This window comes from Falco cherrug, chromosome 11, assembly GCF_023634085.1.
Source record: "Falco cherrug isolate bFalChe1 chromosome 11, bFalChe1.pri, whole genome shotgun sequence".
In the NCBI taxonomy this organism is placed as follows: domain Eukaryota; kingdom Metazoa; phylum Chordata; class Aves; order Falconiformes; family Falconidae; genus Falco; species Falco cherrug.
Window position 1 is genome coordinate 15,418,347 of NC_073707.1, and position 22,543 is coordinate 15,440,889.

At 36.3% G+C, this 22,543-nt stretch overlaps 1 protein-coding gene across 1 annotated transcript in view; it reads left to right on the forward strand.

The window, feature by feature from the left end:
- The window catches only part of COL4A3 (collagen type IV alpha 3 chain), a 68,073-nt gene that overhangs the window by 5,123 nt on the left and 40,407 nt on the right, over positions 1 to 22,543 (forward strand). Inside the window, exons 2-15 of the mRNA XM_055723549.1 lie at positions 9,076 to 9,132; positions 11,723 to 11,812; positions 13,397 to 13,441; positions 13,892 to 13,936; positions 14,232 to 14,294; positions 15,038 to 15,091; positions 15,938 to 15,964; positions 16,567 to 16,644; positions 17,678 to 17,740; positions 18,233 to 18,268; positions 18,386 to 18,427; positions 19,876 to 19,953; positions 21,400 to 21,462; positions 21,709 to 21,765. Coding sequence (XP_055579524.1) covers positions 9,076 to 9,132; positions 11,723 to 11,812; positions 13,397 to 13,441; positions 13,892 to 13,936; positions 14,232 to 14,294; positions 15,038 to 15,091; positions 15,938 to 15,964; positions 16,567 to 16,644; positions 17,678 to 17,740; positions 18,233 to 18,268; positions 18,386 to 18,427; positions 19,876 to 19,953; positions 21,400 to 21,462; positions 21,709 to 21,765 — 798 coding nt within the window. The remainder of the gene's footprint in view (positions 1 to 9,075; positions 9,133 to 11,722; positions 11,813 to 13,396; positions 13,442 to 13,891; positions 13,937 to 14,231; positions 14,295 to 15,037; positions 15,092 to 15,937; positions 15,965 to 16,566; positions 16,645 to 17,677; positions 17,741 to 18,232; positions 18,269 to 18,385; positions 18,428 to 19,875; positions 19,954 to 21,399; positions 21,463 to 21,708; positions 21,766 to 22,543) is intronic.

The following is a 22,543-nucleotide window of genomic DNA, read 5'->3' on the forward strand; positions in this document are numbered from 1 at the left end:
TCTGAGCTGTTTACAGCCCCAGTCTCTCATACACACACTGAAAAAACTTCCATTTTGCCACACCTAGTATATTTTTAGTTCTATTTTCTTCTTTTTTTTTTTTTTTTTTTTTTTCCCTAGCAGTTTTGTGATAGGGTACAAGTCTCACAGGTTTACGGGTTTTCCATTTGGCTTCATTCATTGAAGGCTTTTTAAGTAGGGCTTCATGCTGCATTTTTCCACAGATCATTTTGGAGGAAGCTGCAAGGAAAAGTAACCCATTTATTTTTTTTTAATCTGTGAAATCCCAGAGCTTTTCAAAAAAGGAGAAACCAAAGCATGTGCAACAAGCTTTCTCTGAACAAGCTACTGTTGCTTTCATTGCTGTTTGTACCACTTAACAGAAGATGCACAGGAGGAATTTTATCAATATACAAATATACAGGCCTGAGGAGACAACAATTATAGTGAATACCATTCCCATACTCAACACCTGAGAAGAAATACAAATTTTGTGGTGTAATGCTAACCATATTATGGTACATAAGCAAAAATTCACTAGTTAAATGGTGTGTATTCTTTGTTACTAGATTGCTTTTTTAAGATGACCCTCTGTTAGGAAGGAAGAACACGGATGAATAAGCTGATTAAACACCCTTAAGAGGTTGCTACACAAAACAAAATTCTGTGCCCTGAATTGCCTAATCTTTTTTAACTCGTAGAAAGGAAGAATATTTCTTTTGTCCCTGTGTCCTATTCAAGGTCAGGAAAAGAAACCCTCAGAGATGGGGTTTATGGGTCTGCCTTCGCAGATTTTACCCATCTGGATATATCATGAACAGTTTGGTCCAGTTTCTGATAGTTCTCATCACCCTGACTTCCACCCTAGTGAGATTATTTGTGGAGCAGGATATAGGTCATTATAAATGTAAGTGTCAAAATTTTCTTTGTTTTAGGAAAAGAAAGAAAACCATTGTTCTTTATAGTTAATGAGGGAGTAATACGGTATCTTCTTTTTATAGACCAAAAGCAAATTAAAAAATCTGAAAACCAGAGATTCAATTGAGAGCCTTGACAGTTTTCCAAAACTGCACACAAAATGCCAGCTTTACGTACATAGATACTGAGTAATTTTAGGCAGCTTCTACAACACAGGCCTTAGTGGTCATCACTACAGAGCTCAAAAACAATTTGAGTTTGTGAAAACTCTAGGTATTGTCTTTTTTTTCTTCTGAATTACATTTTACCCATTTTAATCTAACACGATGATAACGTGTGGGCACAGTGAAGATTGCTAAGCCTTACTGTTCTCACATTTCCTAATTCTTTACTGTTAGTGAATTGGAGAGGAAGGAGAAGCTCCATGTAATTAATTGTACTGTATTTGCTGGGACAAGAATATGGTTGACACCATGGAAGTTGTATGTGGAACTATAAGCATGATGACAGGGTGGTGTGCTTTTGTCAGGATAGCATGAACAGCTGTGTTATGGTGGTTTCTTGGAACTTCCATGCAGACAGGCTTGTTCACAGCAAAAAAACATTACGCTGTACAATAAGTGTATTGAAAAAAAAAAAAAAAAAGAATTGCAGTGTGGTTTACGTTTTTTGGTTTGGTTTTTGGTGGTTCCCCCCCAGAACGTAATTTATTCCATTAAACGTAGGCCAGAAGTACCAGAAGTTCTATGAAAATTTTGTCTCCATCTGTTTATACTGTTTCACTTAAGCTTTATACTGTTGCTTTTTTTATTGTGCTAATATGAATAGTTATAATGGAGAGATTTGGCTAACACTATGAAATTGTTATTATACAAAGTTCTTACCAAACAGGTTTTCGCTTTAAAAACTAAGAGAAGATGTTCAAAACAGTTTGAATCTCTGAAGTGAAAAAGGGTTTTCATACACGTGTTCCCTTAGCATAATAGAAATTTCTTTAAATGTTCATCTACAGCAGCTTCTTCCATTTCTCCATACCAATTATTTACCATAGTTGGTTTGCAAATACCATTATAAATATGTCTTTATATTATAAAAAAGAATTAATTCCTTCCAAAAAGAAGTCCTGACAGTTTAAAATTAAGGATATAAAGTAAGGAAATTCTTAACAAGTTCAGATAGACACATGTGTGTTCACATCATGTGATCACGAGTTATCTGTAAGCTAGACACAAAATCCTGCTTCTGTGAAGTGTTATGGAGAGGGTTTTTCCTATGATCATTAGTGCTTAGGACTTCTGCTCTGCAACTTGCACGGAAAGCAGCAAATAACCAGTAATACAAGGCCTGTGCCACTAAGGAGGGATATTGATTCAGTAGTTATTCGCTGAGCAAGGTTCCCATTACAAGTGTTTAACAGAGTTTTTTCAACAACTGTCTGTAGCATAACAGTTGACTTCTGTTGTGTCTTACAGATGTATTTCTAATAATGGAAAGTCAAATGATTTTTGTCAGGTGCTAGGTATTCAACCGGTAGGCAAAATGCTGTGAATTCTGATAGCATATATGGCTGTTAACAGGAGTCTTCTAAGGTAGGAATGTCTGGCTGCCTTCCAGTTTACAAGTGACTACACAATGTTTCAGGGTTTGGGAACTGACATATTTTCCTTCATCTCATCATCTCCTATTTCTGCTCTATGTTGTCTATAATTATTGAAGGCTTAATAATTTTGTTTTATTGTACTGGCCCAGCAATCGCTAAAAAAACACAAAGTTCTTCGTGGTCTTTGATAATTTTAATGATTCATGTTTGATGCTTAGAATGCATGAAAAACTTTTAGTATACAGATTGTAATTGTGAGACTGGTATTTTGTTTTGATAGCAATGTTTTGGAGTGAGGGGACTTAATTCTCCAGTACCTTGTAGGCTACATGGTGATTTACAGTTGTGCAACATGAGGAATATGCTGCCAGGGTCACGTATCTACTAACCATGTCTAGATAGAATTACTGACTGTGCTAGTCTAGCTAAGTATCCTAACACAGGTGCGTCACACTCAGAAAAAAAAAAATATTTTCCTTACGTAGCCTTTTCCACAGTGGGAACTTTTTTTTTTTTTATACAGCTTTCGTCCGAGATCGTCTGCTTGCGCAGCTTAGGATAAATTTTCAAAAACATAACTGTCTCCAAGCTAGAAGCTTTAGCTAGCACCATAGTGTCCTTCAGAAAGTGCAGCATTTCACATCTTTGTGCAGTATACCGACCCCAACGCTTCTGTAGTGTAGATCAATGTTAAAGCAAAACTTTACACTTACTGTAATCATAATGTACTATACCCACTTTTATTAATGTAGTAGAGAACATTAGAGAAATGGACCCTTTGTAGTTTTAAGCACTATATTAACAACTATCTGAGCAATATTATTCTATGTGCTCAGTTGCGGTTTATGAACACAGCTGGAATGTGTAAAGTGATTGCTGTGCACTGAGACAGCTCAAGAAGAATTCAGAAATCTCAGTGTGTCAGCAGCCCTTGAAAATTCATAATCAAGACTCTTAAAGGAACCGAGTCATTGATACATAGTATTTAATAAGTATGGGAATTTAAGAGAAATTACAGAAAACGGGAAATCAAGATGATAATTTACTTCCACTTAGGAGGGACCACTGTGATGACCCGCATATTTGTAGGCTGCTCAGGATACCATTAACAAGCAGAATGATGTAAAAGAAAAAAAATAATAAAGTGACATCATTGAAAAATAGATCTTTTCCAATAAGTATTAGTCCTCGATGGACTCCTAATTTAGTGATACTTGAAGTTAGAAGTTAAAGATCTAATGGCAGGATAGGTGAGATGCTAATAAAAATGAAGTTTTAATGAAAAAGCAGGCTTGCATTTTTAAAAATGAGCCTGATCACCCATTAGAACCATCAGTGAAGGAAAGTGACAGCTTCACCACTCACTTGACAGAAGACAACTGGGCTATTTTTACTGTCCAGAGTGATTAATGGATATCACTTGCACTGCTTTTAATTCATCTTAAAATTCCTCATGTTGCACAGTCATCTTTCATTTATGTTAACCAGGCTTTACCTCTGGAATCAATGGAGATCACCCATGAAATTAAAGACCTATCAGGCCAGAAGTGTAAACTTAAGCCCCACTGCAGCCAGATCACTATATTCCTGCAGAATACATTGAATTTCATCTCAGCTTTCATCTGAACATCTTTATTCTTCATCCTGTGTGGTCTTAATGTAGTCTTCATCTGAAATGTACTTAATATGGTGCCTTGTGTATGTATTGCAGCAACACACTTCACTGCCTGTCTGTCCTAGGTGCAGTATTTTTAATACAAATATGTATTTGGAAATCATAGCTGACCTACTCTGATCTTCTCTGGATCTGGAAAAGCAAATAATCTGACTGTTCTGTCATCATATGTGTCATTCCAAAAAGAGATTAATGAAGAAATATTGGGTCATCACCCTCACTGGCTCATTTTTTCTGTTCCTCATCTTTCTGCCGTTAAGCTATTCCCAGTGTGACTGTGAGTCATAACCACAGGTGTGAGTAACAGGACTCAAAGACTGCGCTATTGATAGAAACACCTATCATTATTTGCTTTTTTCCTTATATTAACACTTTGTGATGTCCTTTGACATATTCAGGTTTGATAACATCCCTAAGTACATTCTCTGACATCCTTCATATAACTAGTGATATTGGCAAAGTGCTGTGAGCTGTGCAAGATTCTCTCTGACACTCCAAATAAAGTTGCTGCAAACAGGTAGGAGTAGTAGACTCAGCATGGCACTGCATTAAGCTTCGTATAGGTGACAACGTAGTCTGTAGTATGTTAATTTTTCTTTCTTCATCATTTCTTTGAGGGATTCAGTGAAGGAGAGTGCTGGAACACTTTTTAAGCAGATGCTTAAATTAGTCTCTGAATTGGGGGCAGGAAGAGATCAGAATCCAATCCCATAACGTAGGAAAGGCAATTCCGTGTTACAGATAAGGTTGCAACCATGGGACAAAGCATAAACTGCTCCAGTAAATGTGCTTCAGTGTGTACAACTGTAATTATTTAAAGAATGTATAATACTACTACTATTATCACTCAAAAGATTTTTAAAAGGAGGTCCTCTCTGAATTCAATAAATTGTTGGTTTTTTTAAATTTTGGTTCATTGGTGAATTAATTTGATTTATTATTCATATAATGGCTTTATCCTTTGACCTAGATTTTTAGATTAAAAATATAGTGCCATCTACTGTATCTAAATATTTGAAATAAATACGGATGATTATTGTAAAAATCACAAAACTGGAAAACATGCAGTAAACCTGTGGTGGTGTTAATGCATTTTCTTATGTAGATGTTATTGTGAGGATTTTGAATAAACCATTAATAACTAATACTCAATTTCCTTATCTTATAACCTGGCAATATACTATTGTTTTGTTACGATCCTTTGATAAAGCAGCTGCAGGCATCTTGTAAGGATGTGGAAACATTCAGTAGTATAAGTGAGCAATGATTTTTTGGTTCAAAGCTCCTTTACAGAAGGCATAATCTAATCTTATGTAAAAATCATATGCCAAAACATTTAGTATTATCCAGCTAACTGACTGTGTAATGTAAAATCATCTTTGGTCTTTTCAGTTTAGTTTAAAGTGATATGTGTACACAAAAAGACCTAAATTGATCTGAAAGCTTACTAATGGCAAATTAAACACATTCTAAGCATTCTGACTTGAAGAGCAAAGGCTCTTTTTCTTTTAATAGTTTAGTAACCTTGATTAGTTGTGTAGCATCGTAAGTTTCTACATGTTCGTGCATTTCACTTCACATTGGATTATCTTTGATTGTAAGTTAAAAGAAAAAGTTTCTTCTGTATGGGTACATATCAAGTCTTCTGGAGATTATACCTATTATAGAAGAGTAATTTCATTTGGTGATTTCTCCACATGTCCTGAAAACTGCTTTGCATTCAAATACTGTAAAGAATCTGCTTCTAGCTTTGCTTTCACAGGTAGAAGTAAGGTACAACTTCATGAAGGTCTATAGAATTATAAGGGTAAATAACTGGTACTAGAAAGATGAGAAATAGCCACTTCTGGCTTCTAAGGGAAGTTCTCTATGGTCAGACAGGATGTGCTCCCAGTTACACTGAAGAAATGCAGAGAATTTTAATACTGTAATTATTTTTTCCTTAGTAAACAGCACCTTTCCTGGACTCAGACATGTGTCTACTAAATCTGAAGTTAAATCTTTGTTTTGGCAGCTGGGATTCCTGATAAATGGGTCTCATATGTCTTGTAGTTAATTTACAGGTTTTGTATGCAAACCTTAAAAATATGATAGCTTGAGTCACTCACCAGCCCTGTACAGCAGTAAAATGCAGTGCCTGCAGTTTAAGACTAATTTTGTGTACTGTGCTATATTCTTTCCTTGGGATGCTAAACATTGAACAGTTATTGGTTTTATACCACTTAGCAGACATGTACCAATAACCTGTGTCACCTATTTTGAAGATAATGCTTTGGGATGGAAGGTACTGTTATTGAATAGGGAATGAGAAAATTGGTTGTCTTATAGACTAGTACAAATTTATTTTGAGATACATGTCACTGTATCCTCTGGTAGTTATGGTTAAAGGCTCAAGATATTTGTCATATAACTAACTTGGTGAATTTAGATTATCCAGTGCCAAACTGATTGACCTCACTGAGAAGAAATCAGGATACAGTTTTTTGTTAATTCTGCACTAGTGTTTATTCTTATGTCTCTGGTGATGCAATCATATTGTTAAAAATAATAGTAAAGTAGCATATTTATGGTTTCTGTTTTACATGACACTTGTTTTCCAAATTTCTGATGCAGTATCACTTGAATTCTGGCTTTCAGATCAGAGGAAGAAGGAATCTTCTTTAAATATCCCAAAGAATTAAGTATTTAATGTTTGCAACTCTTTAAAAATCTAGCTTGAAACAATCACCTATTGATCTGTCTATAGAACACAGGCAGACAATCATTTCTTGAGGGATTTGCTTTTCACAGCCAACTGACTCTAATTTCTGTTTTGTTTTGTAAATGTAGGTTTAAATAGCTGTTCAGTTGAGGAATATCCCCTGCATCTATTTTTAAATTAATAGCCTGACTTCAGCCACCTAGAAGACAGGCAGCTACTGTCAGTAATTGTCTAGTCCATAGAGAATAGCAAGTACTTGCAGCATCTTTCCTCCATTCTAAAAGAGGCGCTTAAAGAGATTGGATGAGTTGTTCCAAACTAGTTGTCAAGTTTCCTTGTGTAGTCCAAGGAAGGAGACAAACACCAGGAACTGTGTAAGAAATGAAGGCAGCTAGCTGATACCACATACCTCAGGTTTGGATGGTAAAGATAGAAGAAATTGATCCTAACTTGTGGGAAGAAAAAATGCTTTTCAAGTCTGTAAAATGTTTTACCTGAACAAATTGCCAGAGGAAAATTTGAATTTAATGGCAATCTGACTTTACCATTATAATGGAGAACATTTTTTTCTCTCTCATTTTCTGTTTTTTGAGAAGACCACTGGAAAAGTTATAAATTTGGAAGAGTGCTGCTGTTGTATTATGACCATTTGTAGAGGTTCATTAATTCTGTCTTCAAGATCTAAATACAAATTTGGTATCATACCATCCTAAAGGCTTTAATCTTCCATGAAAAAAATACAGTTCTTCATTCTTTCCAGAATTTTATGCAACTTAGAAAAATACCTTCATAACCAATATGTGATAGTTGTCCCTTTCTTATTGTCTGTAACCATAACATAGTATATGGTCATTGTGGTAAACATCTATACTATAGTGGGAGGATAAACTGAAAAATAACCCTCTTTCTACAGCAGTGAAAAAGTCATTCAGCAAGAGCTTCAAAAATAAAGAATTTAAGTGTGTAAGTAAGGATAATAAATGCAGTTTACTCTGCATTTCTATGAAATACATGGCTTCAATAACCTAAATGATTTTTTAGTATGTATAATATTTATGTTAGTAAAGGGTTATTTTTTTTCGCCTCCACTTCACTGAAATGGCATATGTCTACATGAGCGGAAAGAAGTCCTTTGAAGCATTATTCTAGCTAGGCTGGGCTAGCTCACGTCCTGAGTGCGTGATAGCTGTAGCAGAAACAGGGCACAGAATGGTTAAGTGTTCTCATGTTCACTCTGGATCTCAGAGGAGCTTTGCAGCTTTGCTGGGCTCTCTGCTACCACTGCTACCTCGTGTGGGAGCTAACTGGTTTAGTCATGCTGTCTATGCAGTTACACACTGAATATCCTTGTTTGGGTTGGTGGTTTGTTTCACTTAAGTGTGAAGTGCAAACAATAAAAACCTGAATATCTCTTCATACTGAATAAATCATTGAATTTTCCCAAGTTGTAGTTGCTCCTTAAGTAGCCATGCCATACTCCAGCAGTAGAGGTCACAGGCATAGAGAGGTTTGCATTCTACGATGCAACACTCAGCCCTCCAAGGAGGGTTTTGAACTCCAGGATGACCTGAGGACCAGACATGCTGGTAGCAGCTACAAACCAGGACTTGCAGGAGTGTGGATGTCCCTGTGTGAAGGCACCCACTATTACACAGCTTGGCTCAGGAGACCTCCAGAATTAAGAAACAGCAAAGTTGAAGCTTCTTTGTAATTGTATTAAGTACCATGTGGCAGGGTCAGGAGGTGAATGCAGCTACAGAAAGTCAGAAAATTACAGTTATATTCTTTTTATTTTAATCTATTAACCAATAATCTAAAACAGTATCAGTACATGTGTTCATTTCTATAGTAAGTTTTTTAAAGAATTATCAAAGTTTAGTGTTGTGAGCCCAAACTCTTGAATGTTACTTCGTCCTGATACTGTAACCCTAGTGGTGTTAAGTGTGGCTTCTTGGCCTTTACCTCAACTATAAAATCAAACTAGTGTCAAAAGACAGTACAGAGGAATAATGAGCTATTTTCCACTGTTGTGAATTGCCACTCTTCATGAACTTTCTCTTTTTAAGTTGTTTATCCATGAAATACTTACCTTTCTAAAACCACTGAGATCTCATTTCCCCTTCACTAAACAACACAATGAGAAAAAAAAATTATTGTAAAGTTTGTCTTTTTGTTTTTCAGAGCTGTGTATGCAAAGGTAAAAGTCCCTGCTTTTGCAATGGCATGAAGGGTAGTAAGGTAAGAACAGATATATTTTTCCTTTTTTAAGGTCAGCTTATACCTGAAAATCATGTTAGTTGAGTTGATAAAGTGAGTGAATGTAATGTATGGTGGCTTTCTGTCAACAGAGTCTACAGAGAATTGTTAAAGGAATACATTACCTTACAATATTATGTTAAAATAGCTCTGGGGACACTGTTTAACTAAGAAAGCTTTTTTGTTGGGTTGTTTTTTTTTTTTTTAAAAAAAAAACATATTAGTTGGTTTACAGCATTGCATGATATTTGAACACCAGCAGAAAAACTGTCCAAAGCGCTAGGTTCCTTTCACAAACTGCTAACAAATACCCACAGATACCATTGCCCTGGCACCAGCTCTCCTGTTACAAATTTCATAATGCCATCAAGAGTGTCATGTTCAGTGCTTCTCTTTTTCCATCTTTGGACCTTGCCCATCTCCCCACCGCCCCTGTTTCTAGTTCCTGAAGGAAAGCTACATGCACTGGCATCAAACAGATAAATCTGCAAACCAACACAGGGGATGAGTGTCTGGGTTCTAATCACAAACACCTTGCCAGCAGTGAGGGAACAGCATCAAAAGTAACAGAGCTCCAGCTCTGCCTGTTGCCAGTTGGCAGAGGCTGGGAGTAGCTTTTAGACAAACCTGAATTACACAAATGCCAAAAATTCTTTCATTGTAGTTGGAAAAAAACAACTGGTTCGCAAATGAAAGGGGCATTATTAAAGAAGTCATGGTTGTAATTCAGGCTAACTGTGAACACAGTGATTACGATACTAAACCTTATCAATAGATTTCAGATGTCTGTATAGACTTAGGATTGTGATCAGTCCCACTGATGGCACATTTGGCTGGTAAAGGATTACTGCTTTCCTCCTGTACTTTTATTACAAAGAAAAATTGTCATATCACACCACAGAAAACACTCCTAGTCTTGCTTTTAGGAAGCTTCATTTCAGTGTTGGAGAAAAGTTCTCTCAAAGTAAATATGTTCATTATTAAAACATATTTTCATAAGTGGGAAAGGGGAATACTCACTCTTCAGTAAAACCTCAGTGGTTATTTTTCATGTTCTTAGTTGGTCTAACCTCACTTTGCCCTAACAAGTAAAATTGAGACCAGGTGAAAAATGAGAAAAAAATAAGCTGTCCACTAGAAGAGAAATATCAATAATAATGAAGACCCACAGCTTGTTTCCATCGGTTCCGTATTAAAGCAACTGAGCAATTAGTAGGTAGGAGTTAATCGTTGTTTACACAGATGTTTTTCAGGCAGCTTTTTAAAGTCGGGACAGTTACATTAATCAATATATTTTGATAAGTGTTCAATGTGAGGAAATTCCTCAACCTGAGAATCGTCTGCTCCTGTTGATCTGTCAAGAAGAAAATGTGGATAAAATTGCCTGTGCTGGAAGTGAAGCTACCAGGAGAGCTCAGTGCTGCTCTGCATCTGGAGAGCACCCCGGGGCTTCCCTGGAGCGGGGGTAGCAAGCTCAGTGTAGGCGGACCGGGACGGCTTTCGTCTTCCTGTCAGCCGGTACCACGCCCCCTCCAGTGGCACGTCCTGGTATAGCACCATCCTTTTTTGCTTTTCTTGGGACGCTGGTGGATGAAATAAACGATTTGTTTTAAAAAGCTGTGCCGGTTTATGATACAGATCTCACAGACGCTTCCTAAAAAATGCAATTCTTATTTTGATTTGTGTTAAAATATTCTTGGATCGTATTTATATATTTTAAATAATATTTTTTTTAATTCAGACAGATCTTCACTGATGTAAAATTGAGCATGCTAAATTGCTGCTATCTAAAGAGTTGAAACATCTTTTCCGTGAGTTTCTAGGCTTGAAGCACTTTATTTTAACCCAGATAAGACTTGCATCTTCATTATATTTAACTGAAAAACTGAAAATGCCCCTTTCACTGTAACTTAGCCTCATGTATTCTATTTCTATAGCTTTAATCCTCTGTGTTTCCTTTACATGTTTTGGTTATTTAAACTTGATTTAAAAAAAAAACAATAAAAAATAATTGAGTGTCTTAATCTCTTAAGACTCAGAACAACTGTTTTATTCTAGCTGTATGTTTTTCTTGCATTTGATACCCACTGTTTCTTTCCATGGCTTTCATGAAGAGACGTATTGGATTTGGAGCTGACCTTGCTGTACAGCAGCAGCCATTCATTTTGCCAACTACAAATTAGAGCTGCTATGATGGATTTGGATTTGTGTTGCTTGTAGGGACTAAACATAGTATAGGAATATTAACAAGGAATATATTATCAGCTGCTTTCTTAAACTTTTAATGCTAGCAATTAACTTCTGTACTCTGCAAAATCTGGAGTACCGTTGTCTTCTGGTATCTTCAACCATTCGTATGAGCGTGTTACTTCAGTGGTACCATGTGGCCTAGGCAGCACATAGGCAGGACCACGAAAACAGGTCAGTGTGGGCAAGGATAATATATCTGCTACAGGAGCAGACACATATGTGTAAGTTAAGAGGTACTGAAAGTAATGAATGCCTTAGAAATAAGTTATCAAAAGGAGAATTCATAGATATTTTAAGAACTTCATTCTCTTAATGTTTACAGGGTGAAAAAGGCTTTCCTGGTGTTCCAGGTCCACCTGGTCACAGAGGGTTTCCTGGTCCAGAAGGACCTCCAGGACCACAGGGACCAAAGGTAGGTGTGTATGTGAGATACAGAGAGAGACACACAGAGAAACTACCATGCTTGACTGTGAAAGTGAGTCATGACTGGATAGAGAATTCTGTTTTAAAAACTAAACAAAACCAAACCTGTTTCAGGTGAGGGATGTTGTGTAGTCACCAGCTGCAGTGGTCATTTTTGACTGAATTGAAGTAGCTGATGCATGGGCTTTTGTTGTTAGTTGTCCATTGCCCAGTGCTAAAGCACGTGGACTGAACTGCCGGAGGCAGTGGACATGGGTCTAAATAGATTTTAGCAGCATAACCTCAATTTTGTCTTAGCAGTGTACTCTGACACCTATTGATGGAAAGAGAGGAAACGAGCTACTACTGAGACAAATATGAAAAACAGATTTAAGAAAATTTGAAGGGAAAGATGGTTTTAAAGATAAATCTTGGTCTGTTTAGGAAATACCTAGTTGCCTGCAGTATGGAGAGGGTGGCTTCCATGATTTGGGCTTGCTTTCTTTCCTATAGGCCTAAACTGAGGCTGAATATGAATTTTCAATGCCTCCTGCATAAGCAGAAAAAACAAATAAATTGCTCATTAAAAAAAAAAATTCTATTTGTCTTCAGGAACAGTACTCTTGCTGTCATTGTTAAATAATTATGATGACTCTGATGAATAAATTACTTGTGTGTAAATATAGTGTGAACTCAGCCACAGTATAAATCAGGAGAGTAGGGCCACAATCACATTGTGTCTATGACCTGCACTAATGTGGCTCCAGCACTTATCCATACCAGGATTTTAGGAGCTATGCAGTTTGGTACATCCCCCATTTCCTTTCTGGAAATGATAAAAACTTCTTGTTATCAGTAAAGCTCTAAGCACCTTGAAAGAATTCTAGCAGGTTCTGTCTAGACTGTGCTGTGGCATGCTTTGCTGTCTCCTTTCAGCCTTGCTCTCCCATCCTGCTTAGCCCCCTTTCAGCCTGCTCCTGGCTTTCCTTTCTATGCACAACAGTGCAGGTGAGAGGGGCTGGTATATGCATATACCTGATCATTACATGGACATCACCCATATCTGGGAGCCTTCCAGCTATTTCCTCATAGGGAAGCATTTCCAGGACTCACAGTTTGAACAGAGCCATAGCAACTCCTTTCTCAACATACCATGACTGTTATTTTTTTGACCTATGATGAGACATATATATATATCCCTTCACTCTGAGGGTGGTGAGGCACTGGAACAGGTTCCCCATCCCTGGAGGTGTTCAAGGCCAGGCTGGATGGGGCTTTGAGCAACCTGGTCTAGTGGAAAGTGTCCCTGCCCATAGCAGGGGGGCTGGAACTAGATCTTCAAGGTCTTTTCCAACCCAAACCATTCTGTGATTCTATGATATATTCCCCGTAAACACTGGAAGGGAGGGCAAGACACCGTGATTTATGCAAGTTGTATTAAATGCTTGTTTGCTTTAGTGTCTGTAATAGGCAAATCATTTATTTAAATAGTTTCATGTGCACATTGGCATTAAAAATATTGCACATACCGTTGACAGATATGTTCTTTTTCTCAGTTATATTGAACTACGTTATTTTTCCATTTGTGATCTAGGGTTCTCCAGGGCTTACAGGCTTAGCTGGACCCAAAGGTATACGAGTAAGTATTTATATTTTAAACAAACTTGTATGTATTAGATGTCATGTTAAATGCCATCTTGGTTCAGTAATTTGTGATAATTAAAACTAAATTATTATATATGATTTTAAAGTATTCTTAAAATTTATGACACAGAGTATACACATTATCTATTTTTTTAACTTTTACCTTTCTTGCTACACTTTATGTACAAGGTTCATGCTATATTGGGGTGTGCTATGGAAAAAGTCAGGCTGGAATTCCATAAAGAGATGTTTTGGATTTTTTTCTGTGGGCAAAACCAGTCTTTGTGAACAGTGCATAAGCCACTATTATACTTGGTCATAGTCAGAAGTGTTAAGAACACACTGGTCTTTTGATAGAATCATAGTTGCATTCATAAGAAATGAAAAACTGCATCATGAGCTTTTGCTTAATAATTGCATTATTCTTCTATTTTTATATCATTAGGGAGCCCCAGGAATACCTGGATTTTCAGGTCCCCCAGGCCTTCCAGTAAGTAAAAATGAAACTGATTTAACCGTTTCTGTCTTACTACAGTCTTCAGCACATAATTATCCTCAGCCCAGTGTGCTCACTCTAGTCTCAACATGAGCATTCTCTCTGTCAATTAGCCTAAAGATAAAAATCTTAGCATCAGCAATTCTCAGTCATTGTAATGATTTAAGAACACATTGTAATCTGTCAGGTCTTGTGAAACACCGCTCTAGCATAAACTCTTCCAGTGTTGCTGTAGGGCAATATGAATGTGTAAAAACAAACTTGTGTCAATTTCGCACTTCTGTTTTAGGGTGAACCGGGAACTGTCGGTCCTCCTGGGCGCTCGGGTGCTCCAGGATGTAATGGCACAAAGGTACAAACCATGCTGAATATCACAGAGATCGTGTTTTGCTATGCTTGGGAACAGGCAAAAAAACAATTTTCCCCCCAGTGTACATCAACGCTGATTTATTTTGGTTTGTGATTTTATCAATTAGGAAAACTTTGAATCATGAGGCTAGAGGAAGGAAAAGTGCTGTCTTTCTGTGTAAGATATATAATTAAATAATACATGTTGATGGCCTTTGCTAAAAAGTTAATAATAAAGTTTGATATTTTGACAAATAAAAGTTTTTTTCTTCAAATCCAAGTGACCTAATCAGTTTTGTCCAACTTGTCCTTCTGTTGAAATGGGTTATAGAAAAGATAGCTAGTTAATTTTATTTCACCACTGTCTAGCTTGCAGTTGACAATTCATAAATCCTGAAAGCAATTAAAAGGTTTAACGTTAAGTTACCGTTCACTAGGTATTCTATGCTCTATGAGAAATGCTTCCAGCATTCTGAAAGAGGGAGTCAGAAGGGTGCCTACTACAAGAAATCATGCATTTCTAGTGAAACAGTGAACTGATCTGACATAGCTAATAAAGCTTGGTATTTCGGATAGAAGTCAAGACCCCATACAGTGAGGCTGTGCCCCTTCTAGCAAATATGGTGGTAATAAAACTCACAATTTTAGTATGATAACATTAACATTTTCTTTTTTAATCACTTTTGCTAAAATCAGACCAAATGATAAAGAATAATATGCATTAACAGTCACTCTTACCAATTTCAGGGCGATCGAGGTTTTCCAGGTCCTCCAGGTAGAAGAGGTGCTCCAGGCATTCCAGTAGGTGTCTGAAATTTATGATTGCATGCATTTCTGCCACATAAAGGCATTCACTGAAGGAGTGTAAAGCATCACATTAGCAGACATTGACAACGTTTGAAATATATAGGTAGCCCCACTTATATTAATATGAAAACTGTGTGGTAAAGAAAGTTAAAGGTAATGCGTTTATCGGCTGCATGTTGGGCCTTAACTTCTTAGTTAATGAGTGCATGTAAATTCATTGACTGGTGTTAGCTCTTTAGTGTCTCAAGGCACACTTGGGAAAACTTACCACTTGCATCTTTAAAGGTGTCCAATGTATATTTAATATATTACAGTTTCAGTTTGTGCTTAATATGTTTGAGGATATGGCCTAATTAAGTCAATAAGAACCGGGAATTAAACCCAAAACTTCTCGTTCTAGTTGCATTGCTTTAACTCTAGCATTTGTTTTTTCTCTGTAGAAACGTGTTTTTAAAGAAACTTCTAAACAAACGGAAAAGGAAAGCTGTCTCTCAAGTTCCAGTGGCTTCAAATTGAATAACTTTTAACCATGATCTTTAACAGCTCTTCTGATTTATTTTTTTTTTTTTTTTTTACTGATTTGTTTCTTAAGGTCAGGCTTCAAAACTGTTCTGCCTTCAGTTATAGAGTTGTAACTGTGAGACTGGAGTATTCCATAACAACATGCTCGTTCTTCTTAAATTGAAGTCTGGCACAGTAAACATGTATCTGGCTATACACTGTGTCTGTGAAAAGAAATCACTTCAAGATTGCCAACCTTAAAGTACATTTAGAATGTGCCCTTTCACCACTATCTCTTTTACTTTTCTCTTTTAATAATATGATTGTTCTTCTCCCTAGGGTATTGATGGCATCAAAGGAGAGAAGGTCAGTTATTTACACCGTACTATGTGAAATATTTATGGACAATCAGCAATGTGTGTGCATGTTCGCTGCTGGAAAAAGAGTTCTTAACATCTCTGTGTATAGGAAACAGTTTACTTCCCAGAAGAAGCAACCACAAACTTTGGTGCTACATCTGTACTAGTTGCACTCACTCCAGGTTACAAAACAGTATTTAGGTTTTTTTCCCCCTTTAACTACTGTTATTGCATGTAATGTATTTCACACTTTCAAGCACACAAGGAACTAAGCCCCTCCCCCATACAGCTTATGAATTGATATGGAAATCTGCAAATGCACTAGAGAGTATTTTAAAGGGATAAAGAGTACCAGAAATATATTGACAGTCAGGACTGTGGGTGAGTAATGTAGGTATGTCTGAAATAAAGACTGCTCCAGACAGAGAACTGAAATGCTTGAAAAAGATATATTCTGTTTAATGAAATCTTTTTTAGAGGTAAAACTATCCATAGTGGAAAGTTGCCATCATTATGCAATTCTGATGTTGCTTAATTCCCTACAAACTGTATGAGAAGATTTGTTCCACCACAGAGTTCTACACCATAACTTTTTATCCAATTATCCAGGGGTTCCCTGCAGATGGATATAACCAAGGATATGGTGCAAAAGGTGATCCTGGATTGCCAGGAGTGCCTGGACTTCAGGTAATTCAGAATTAATTCAGACTGTGATGCACACACACACAAACAATATATATATATATAAACCACATTATATATAGTATGTGTTACATATTAAAATTATATTATATAAAATGTCAGTGGTTTATATTTTTGTATAGATATAATATTTTTAAATGATCTGAAAATTTTCTAAATGAGAAAATAATTCTGTGTCTTAAATTATTAATTCTACAATCTGATTAATACAATATATTTAAAGTATTTCTTCTCACTTTACAAAACAGAGTACACCAAGACAATAGTAATTCATTTTGCCATCAGAACTGATAGTTTCCATTCTTTGTTAGTGAAGTGAGGTAGGGAAGTCAGGTTGCAGACAACCAACAAAACTTTAGACATGGAGAAAAACTGGTAACACATTTGGAGGGTTTCCCCTACATACAGAATAGAACAGAATAGTTCAGTGGGAAGGAACCTACAATGACCACCTAGTCCAACTGCAAAAATTCCCCATGAAGTAAGACTGAACAGATTAGAACAGCTCAACTTCTGTAGTAGTAACAAAGGACATTATGATCCATATTTTTAAAATGGAGATTGATAGGAGAAGGCAGAGCAGACATTTCTTTTGACTGTTACAATAAATGGAGGACATTGAATTAAAAGGAAAATAATAATTTTTAATTTTTCATTTTTTTGAAAATAAAGCTTTAAAGTATAGAACTTATTGCATAGAATATTCAAAAGATTAGAGGCTTATTAGGGCTAGCAGTGGGACTGTATGGACTATGAGAACGTCCACAGTTAAACAGGACATACATCCTCACTTGAGTAGTTTAGTTTTAGAACAGATATGTTTTCTCATGTTTCAAAACATACGCCAACCAATGAAGCAGTGAGGAGGGATTATACTTCTGTGTTATCCTGAGACATGAAAAGGAAATCCAGAGGCAGTGCGGCTCCTCTGTTTGTTATTCAGTCCATTGAATTTAGCATTGTGGTTTGCTCACAATCTTGCCAGGGTATTTACTCCTGTTTCTCTTTTAATATGCAGGGTGTCCAGGGTGCTCAAGGGTACCCTGGAGAACTTGGACCACAGGGCCCTCCAGGAGCTTCAGTGAGTATGAACTTCTGTCTCACTTGGTACTTTAACCTTTGATTTTTTGCTAGAAACCTATGGAATTGCACAAGTACAAGTATCTGACCCTCCCAGACTTGTTTGAGGTCAAGAGACATGTGTATGCAACATCCATATCCTTCTGCACACATCTGATATTTTTTTTCAGTTTCTTTTAATTATTTTTATGCACTTTCATGTTTTCAGAAGCATCCTTGTCCATGTAGGCATGTTTTAATTTTCAAATAATTACCCATAAATTCACTTTAAATACTAATGTGTATAACTGTGAGAGATGTATATGTTTGCAACTAGATTATATAGGCATTCTGTCACCCACTCACAACAACTTATGGTTGTAAAGGTGGAAAAAAGAATAAAAACAGTGGTATCACTCATGTGAAAACTGGGTACTTCAAAACGCCTATATTGGTGCTGAAGAGTGTAATTTTTTGTGTTAAGGATTTTTTTTTTAATTTTTCCTTTTTTTAGGGCATGCCAGGGGTAGCAGGACCTCCTGGACCTAAGGTAGTCTCAGATTGGTAATAAAAATGAAAACTTCCTATTATGTGTAACATCAATTAACTCAATTTATAGGTGTTTTTAAAACTAAAATAACATTTAGGGGTTTGGGTTTTTTTACAGGGTCTTATGGGACTGAAAGTGATAGGAACCAAAGGAAGAAAGGTAATTGTATAAAATGCTTAACATTTTTTTTCTGGTTTGTTTCTGTTTTCTGGGGGGTTTTGTTATACTATGGGGAAATGTTTGGGTAAGTAAGTACTGTGAAATAAAAATTTTCAGTGTATCTGTGGAAGTGTTCTATTGGACAATGAAAACATGGCAATTAATATTGAAGGACAAACTGTTTTCACATAAAAGCTAATGATATAAACTTCCTGATGGAAGGGTAGAAACCTAAAAGGAGCCAGTAGTTAATATTTACTAACACATAGCATAAAAATTAACTTCTATATAATTTGCACGGTGTATCTAAATGCTTATCTAAGCTTGTAAACATTGGTAAATATAGAGCATCTGTAGACTCACAACTTCTTATGGCCAACATCTTTTCAGTGTCAGGCTTTATGATGCTAGAAAACCTCCCAGATTTTGAATAGAAATTGGATGACTTGTCATCCATATTCCCTGTATAATTGACATTAAGCTAGAAATGACTACGAATGAATATATTGTCTCTCAGGACCTCAGCCTGCAGTTGGAGGACTAGTGTAGTCCATCTGAATGTCCTTACAGGATGCTTTCAGGAACTTGAGGCATCTCATAATGCTAACTGACCTGCAAAAATTCAGCTGTGAACTGAAGCAGCCCTATCTGACAGTGGGGTTGGTTTTAACTTTGTAATTACTACTGGGAATGTTCTAGGATTTTCCTGGAAAAACTTCTGTAAATAGAACTGATTATTCATTAGCACTAGCTCAGGTGACCATGGAGCATCTTTCTTCCTTGTGAGTGTGATGCATTCTTTGCTGTTATGCTGCAAGTGCATGTAAAGGCATTCAACAAAGGCTTAATTAAAATCACTGGAAATTATGGATGTTGTTTTATTGAGGTCCACAGGAAAGATCACATTTAGGACTTCCCCTGTTCTAAAAGATCCCTAGTGAAAAAGTGTACTGCAATATTAAGGTTTTTGTTTAAGGAAATATGAAAGCTAATCTTATCTGTCAGCACTATATTGAAGTCATCTCCCTGTAACACACAGACTGCATTTTTGAGGATGTCACCAAAAACTGTTCATGTATTTTATTGATTCGCTTAGTCAAATTGAGACAAAAATTATAATCAAGGAGATACAACCCTTTTCACTCTACATGAAATAAAAGTATAACCTTTTTAAATAAGCAAATTGTAAGCTAATTTAAAATAAAAGTTAAAAATTTAAGCTAAAATTTGCATATGCATTTTTATATTTCTCAGCTAGAAGTTTGTCACGGTAGTCTGAAGTCTTCCATATGACTTTTTTATTGGAAGACAAATAGCAAGCAAAGTGTTACTCTATCAACAGCTAAGTGTAATGGCAGAAAAATTTTCACAATCTCAAAAGTATAGCAATAGTAGTTTGAAACACACTGCTGCTTGCATTTGCTCTATTTTTCTTTTTTTCTTTCAAGGGTGACACTGGATTAACGGGACCCCCTGGACCACCAGGAACAGTTATTGTGACATTAAGTGGACCAGACAACATGACGGTAGTAAAATCATTAAACATCACGTTCAGATAATCTGTTTTACTAGGTTTTACTTTGAGAGGGCATTTTAATTTTCATTGTTCCAGTAACATTTCCTTTTACCCATCCTAAGAGTTTTTTGGACTTGTTTAGTTAGATACTAAGCTCTTCCTAGAGTGTGTCTGTAGAGCCAGCTCAGCTGAAGCCTGTGTATTCACGTGAACATCTGCATAATACCAGTGGAATGCTAAGTGCTTATTAGTAACCCACCTGCTGTGGATCTCTAAGTACATGAAGAGTAAATCACTTTTAGCTTCACCAAATCAACATGGATTTTTCTGAATGGCTATCAAAGCCACAGCTGTGTTGACCTCTGGGCCTTGTCACTGAAAATATCAGGACTCTGAGCTACCAGAGTTTCACAAAAGCTTACAACATGTACATTTCATAGTTTATTTTCTCATTGTGTTTACTGGAACATGGAAAAGTGTTGGAAAAACAATGAGTATTGGAGAAATACTCTGATCTAGCTTTCATTTTAAATATTGTTTTGTGAATTAAAATTCTTGCATTTTCTTCTCATATAGAACTTAAACAGGTACACATTTTTAAGCCTTCACATACTAACAGAACAAGTCTTCAGCTTATTCTTGACTCTGTTTTCCTTTATTAATTTGCATCTTAATACATGGAGTTATCAAAACTCCTTCTCCATTATGTACTAAAATAAAAAGTGAATTTTGCATCAAGACTGTATGAGGAAAGGCTGAACTTTGCTTCTGCAATCTGTCTCTTCTTTTAGGCACAGCAGCTCTTCCCTGTTTAAATCAGATATGGACCATCTGGAGCACTTCCCAGTCACAGCTGTGGCAATTTATTCAGGGGGAATGGCAATTTTCCAGAGACATTGTGCGTTAAGGTTTAAAAACCCCTCAAAACTTACATAAGTAGTTTGGGGCATGAGTCTAATTGCTTAATAATTAGGCAGCCCATAAACTTTGCCTTTACAATGACCTGAGGATGTGGCCTAATACATAATAGTACTACACAGCAGGCTAATCCAATCTTGAGCCCACAGAGGCAAATATTGTGTGGGTAGATACTGCATTTACATATTGGAGGTAGCTGTAGCTCCAGTGAAGCAATTAAGGTTTATTTGGTTTTTGCTTGCAATTTGTTGCCATGTCTGGGGTATTTACTGAAATTCCTTTGCCTGCAATCACAGGTAGGCTGTTTTGAGCTCGCTATGTTCCGAAATATGTGCAGAGCCAGTTTCTTTTCAAACATCATAGACCTAGGCAGGAGCACCAATATGAAGTTCTGTTTCTTAGTCATTTAAGTAGAACTGTCTCTGCTTAAAGAAGCTTGCTGGTGACATAAGGATTTCTTGTTTGTAAAACATGAATGTTATGGTAAGCACAAAAAAACCCAAGAAGCCATACTGAATTTTTATTTTCTGTGTAATAGGATTTGAAAGGAGAGAAAGGAGAAAAAGGATCAAGAGGACTTCCAGGGCCAATGGGGTTTACAGTAAGTGACCAGGAATAAATCCCTTAAATCCAGATGTTCAGGCAGCATCACCTAGTAAATGCTACTCCTAAGAGTCCAGTATTTACAGTACTTATTCCAACCTTTAATGAATAGAATACCTATTAAGAGTATTCTAGCTGTACTTTGTTTTTACACTTTATTAAACAAAAAAATTATAAAAGGTATATTTAATTTACAAAATGTGACTCTCAAAATATGTGTATCTTGAGTGTGGTTTTGTTACAGGGGCCGGTTGGTGATTCTGAAAGTGAAAAGGGTGATCGAGGAGAACCTGGAGCCCAGGTATGTGCAAACAATTGAATACGCATCTGTTAGTATTTTCTGTACAGCAGTTTTGCACTAGTGTTGCTCTCCAGTTATTCTTTCAATGCCAGTCAGAGCAAATTTTCTTCGATTCAAAAGCTCTTTCATCCAGTAAACTAGACTAGAGAGCTGAAAACTTGACAATTCTTAGAAGTTCACATACCATGAGTACATGAAGTAAAGGTCAGTTGTTGGTGGATGCACCTCTATTTGTTTTGCTGTAAAGGTTCTACTGTTGAAACTTCGTTTAAAAAAAAAAAAAAAGTGTTCTTCTGAACATGTACTGGCTTTATAGTGCCAGTGTATATGTAGAAGAGAATTATAAACGTTGGGTTTAGTTAAGGCAGCAGACATAAGTTATTACGCTCAACCAGCAGGTGTGTGGAGACATGAAAAAAGTTGTCATAAGAGAGTTATTCTGTTAACAGGATAATATGAGGAAAAAATCATGTTTATTTTAAAAAGCATACACATTAGAATTTACTTGAGAATATCTACATTTTGAAGAGAGTTATATCGTAAGTTACCATTTTGCATTCAAATGGCTTTCAAACTTTCAGATAAAAGCTAAACAATGAAAGATGTGGGTTCTTAGTAACTAAAAATGTATGAATTCATAACTTTACCAATATGTAGTCAGGGGAGAACTGTAAAATATCCAAATAAATCAAAATCTTGCATGACATTTTCTGAATAAAACGTCTTGATTCCAAATACATTTTGAAAGCAATATTAAGAAAAACAATTTTCAAACTAA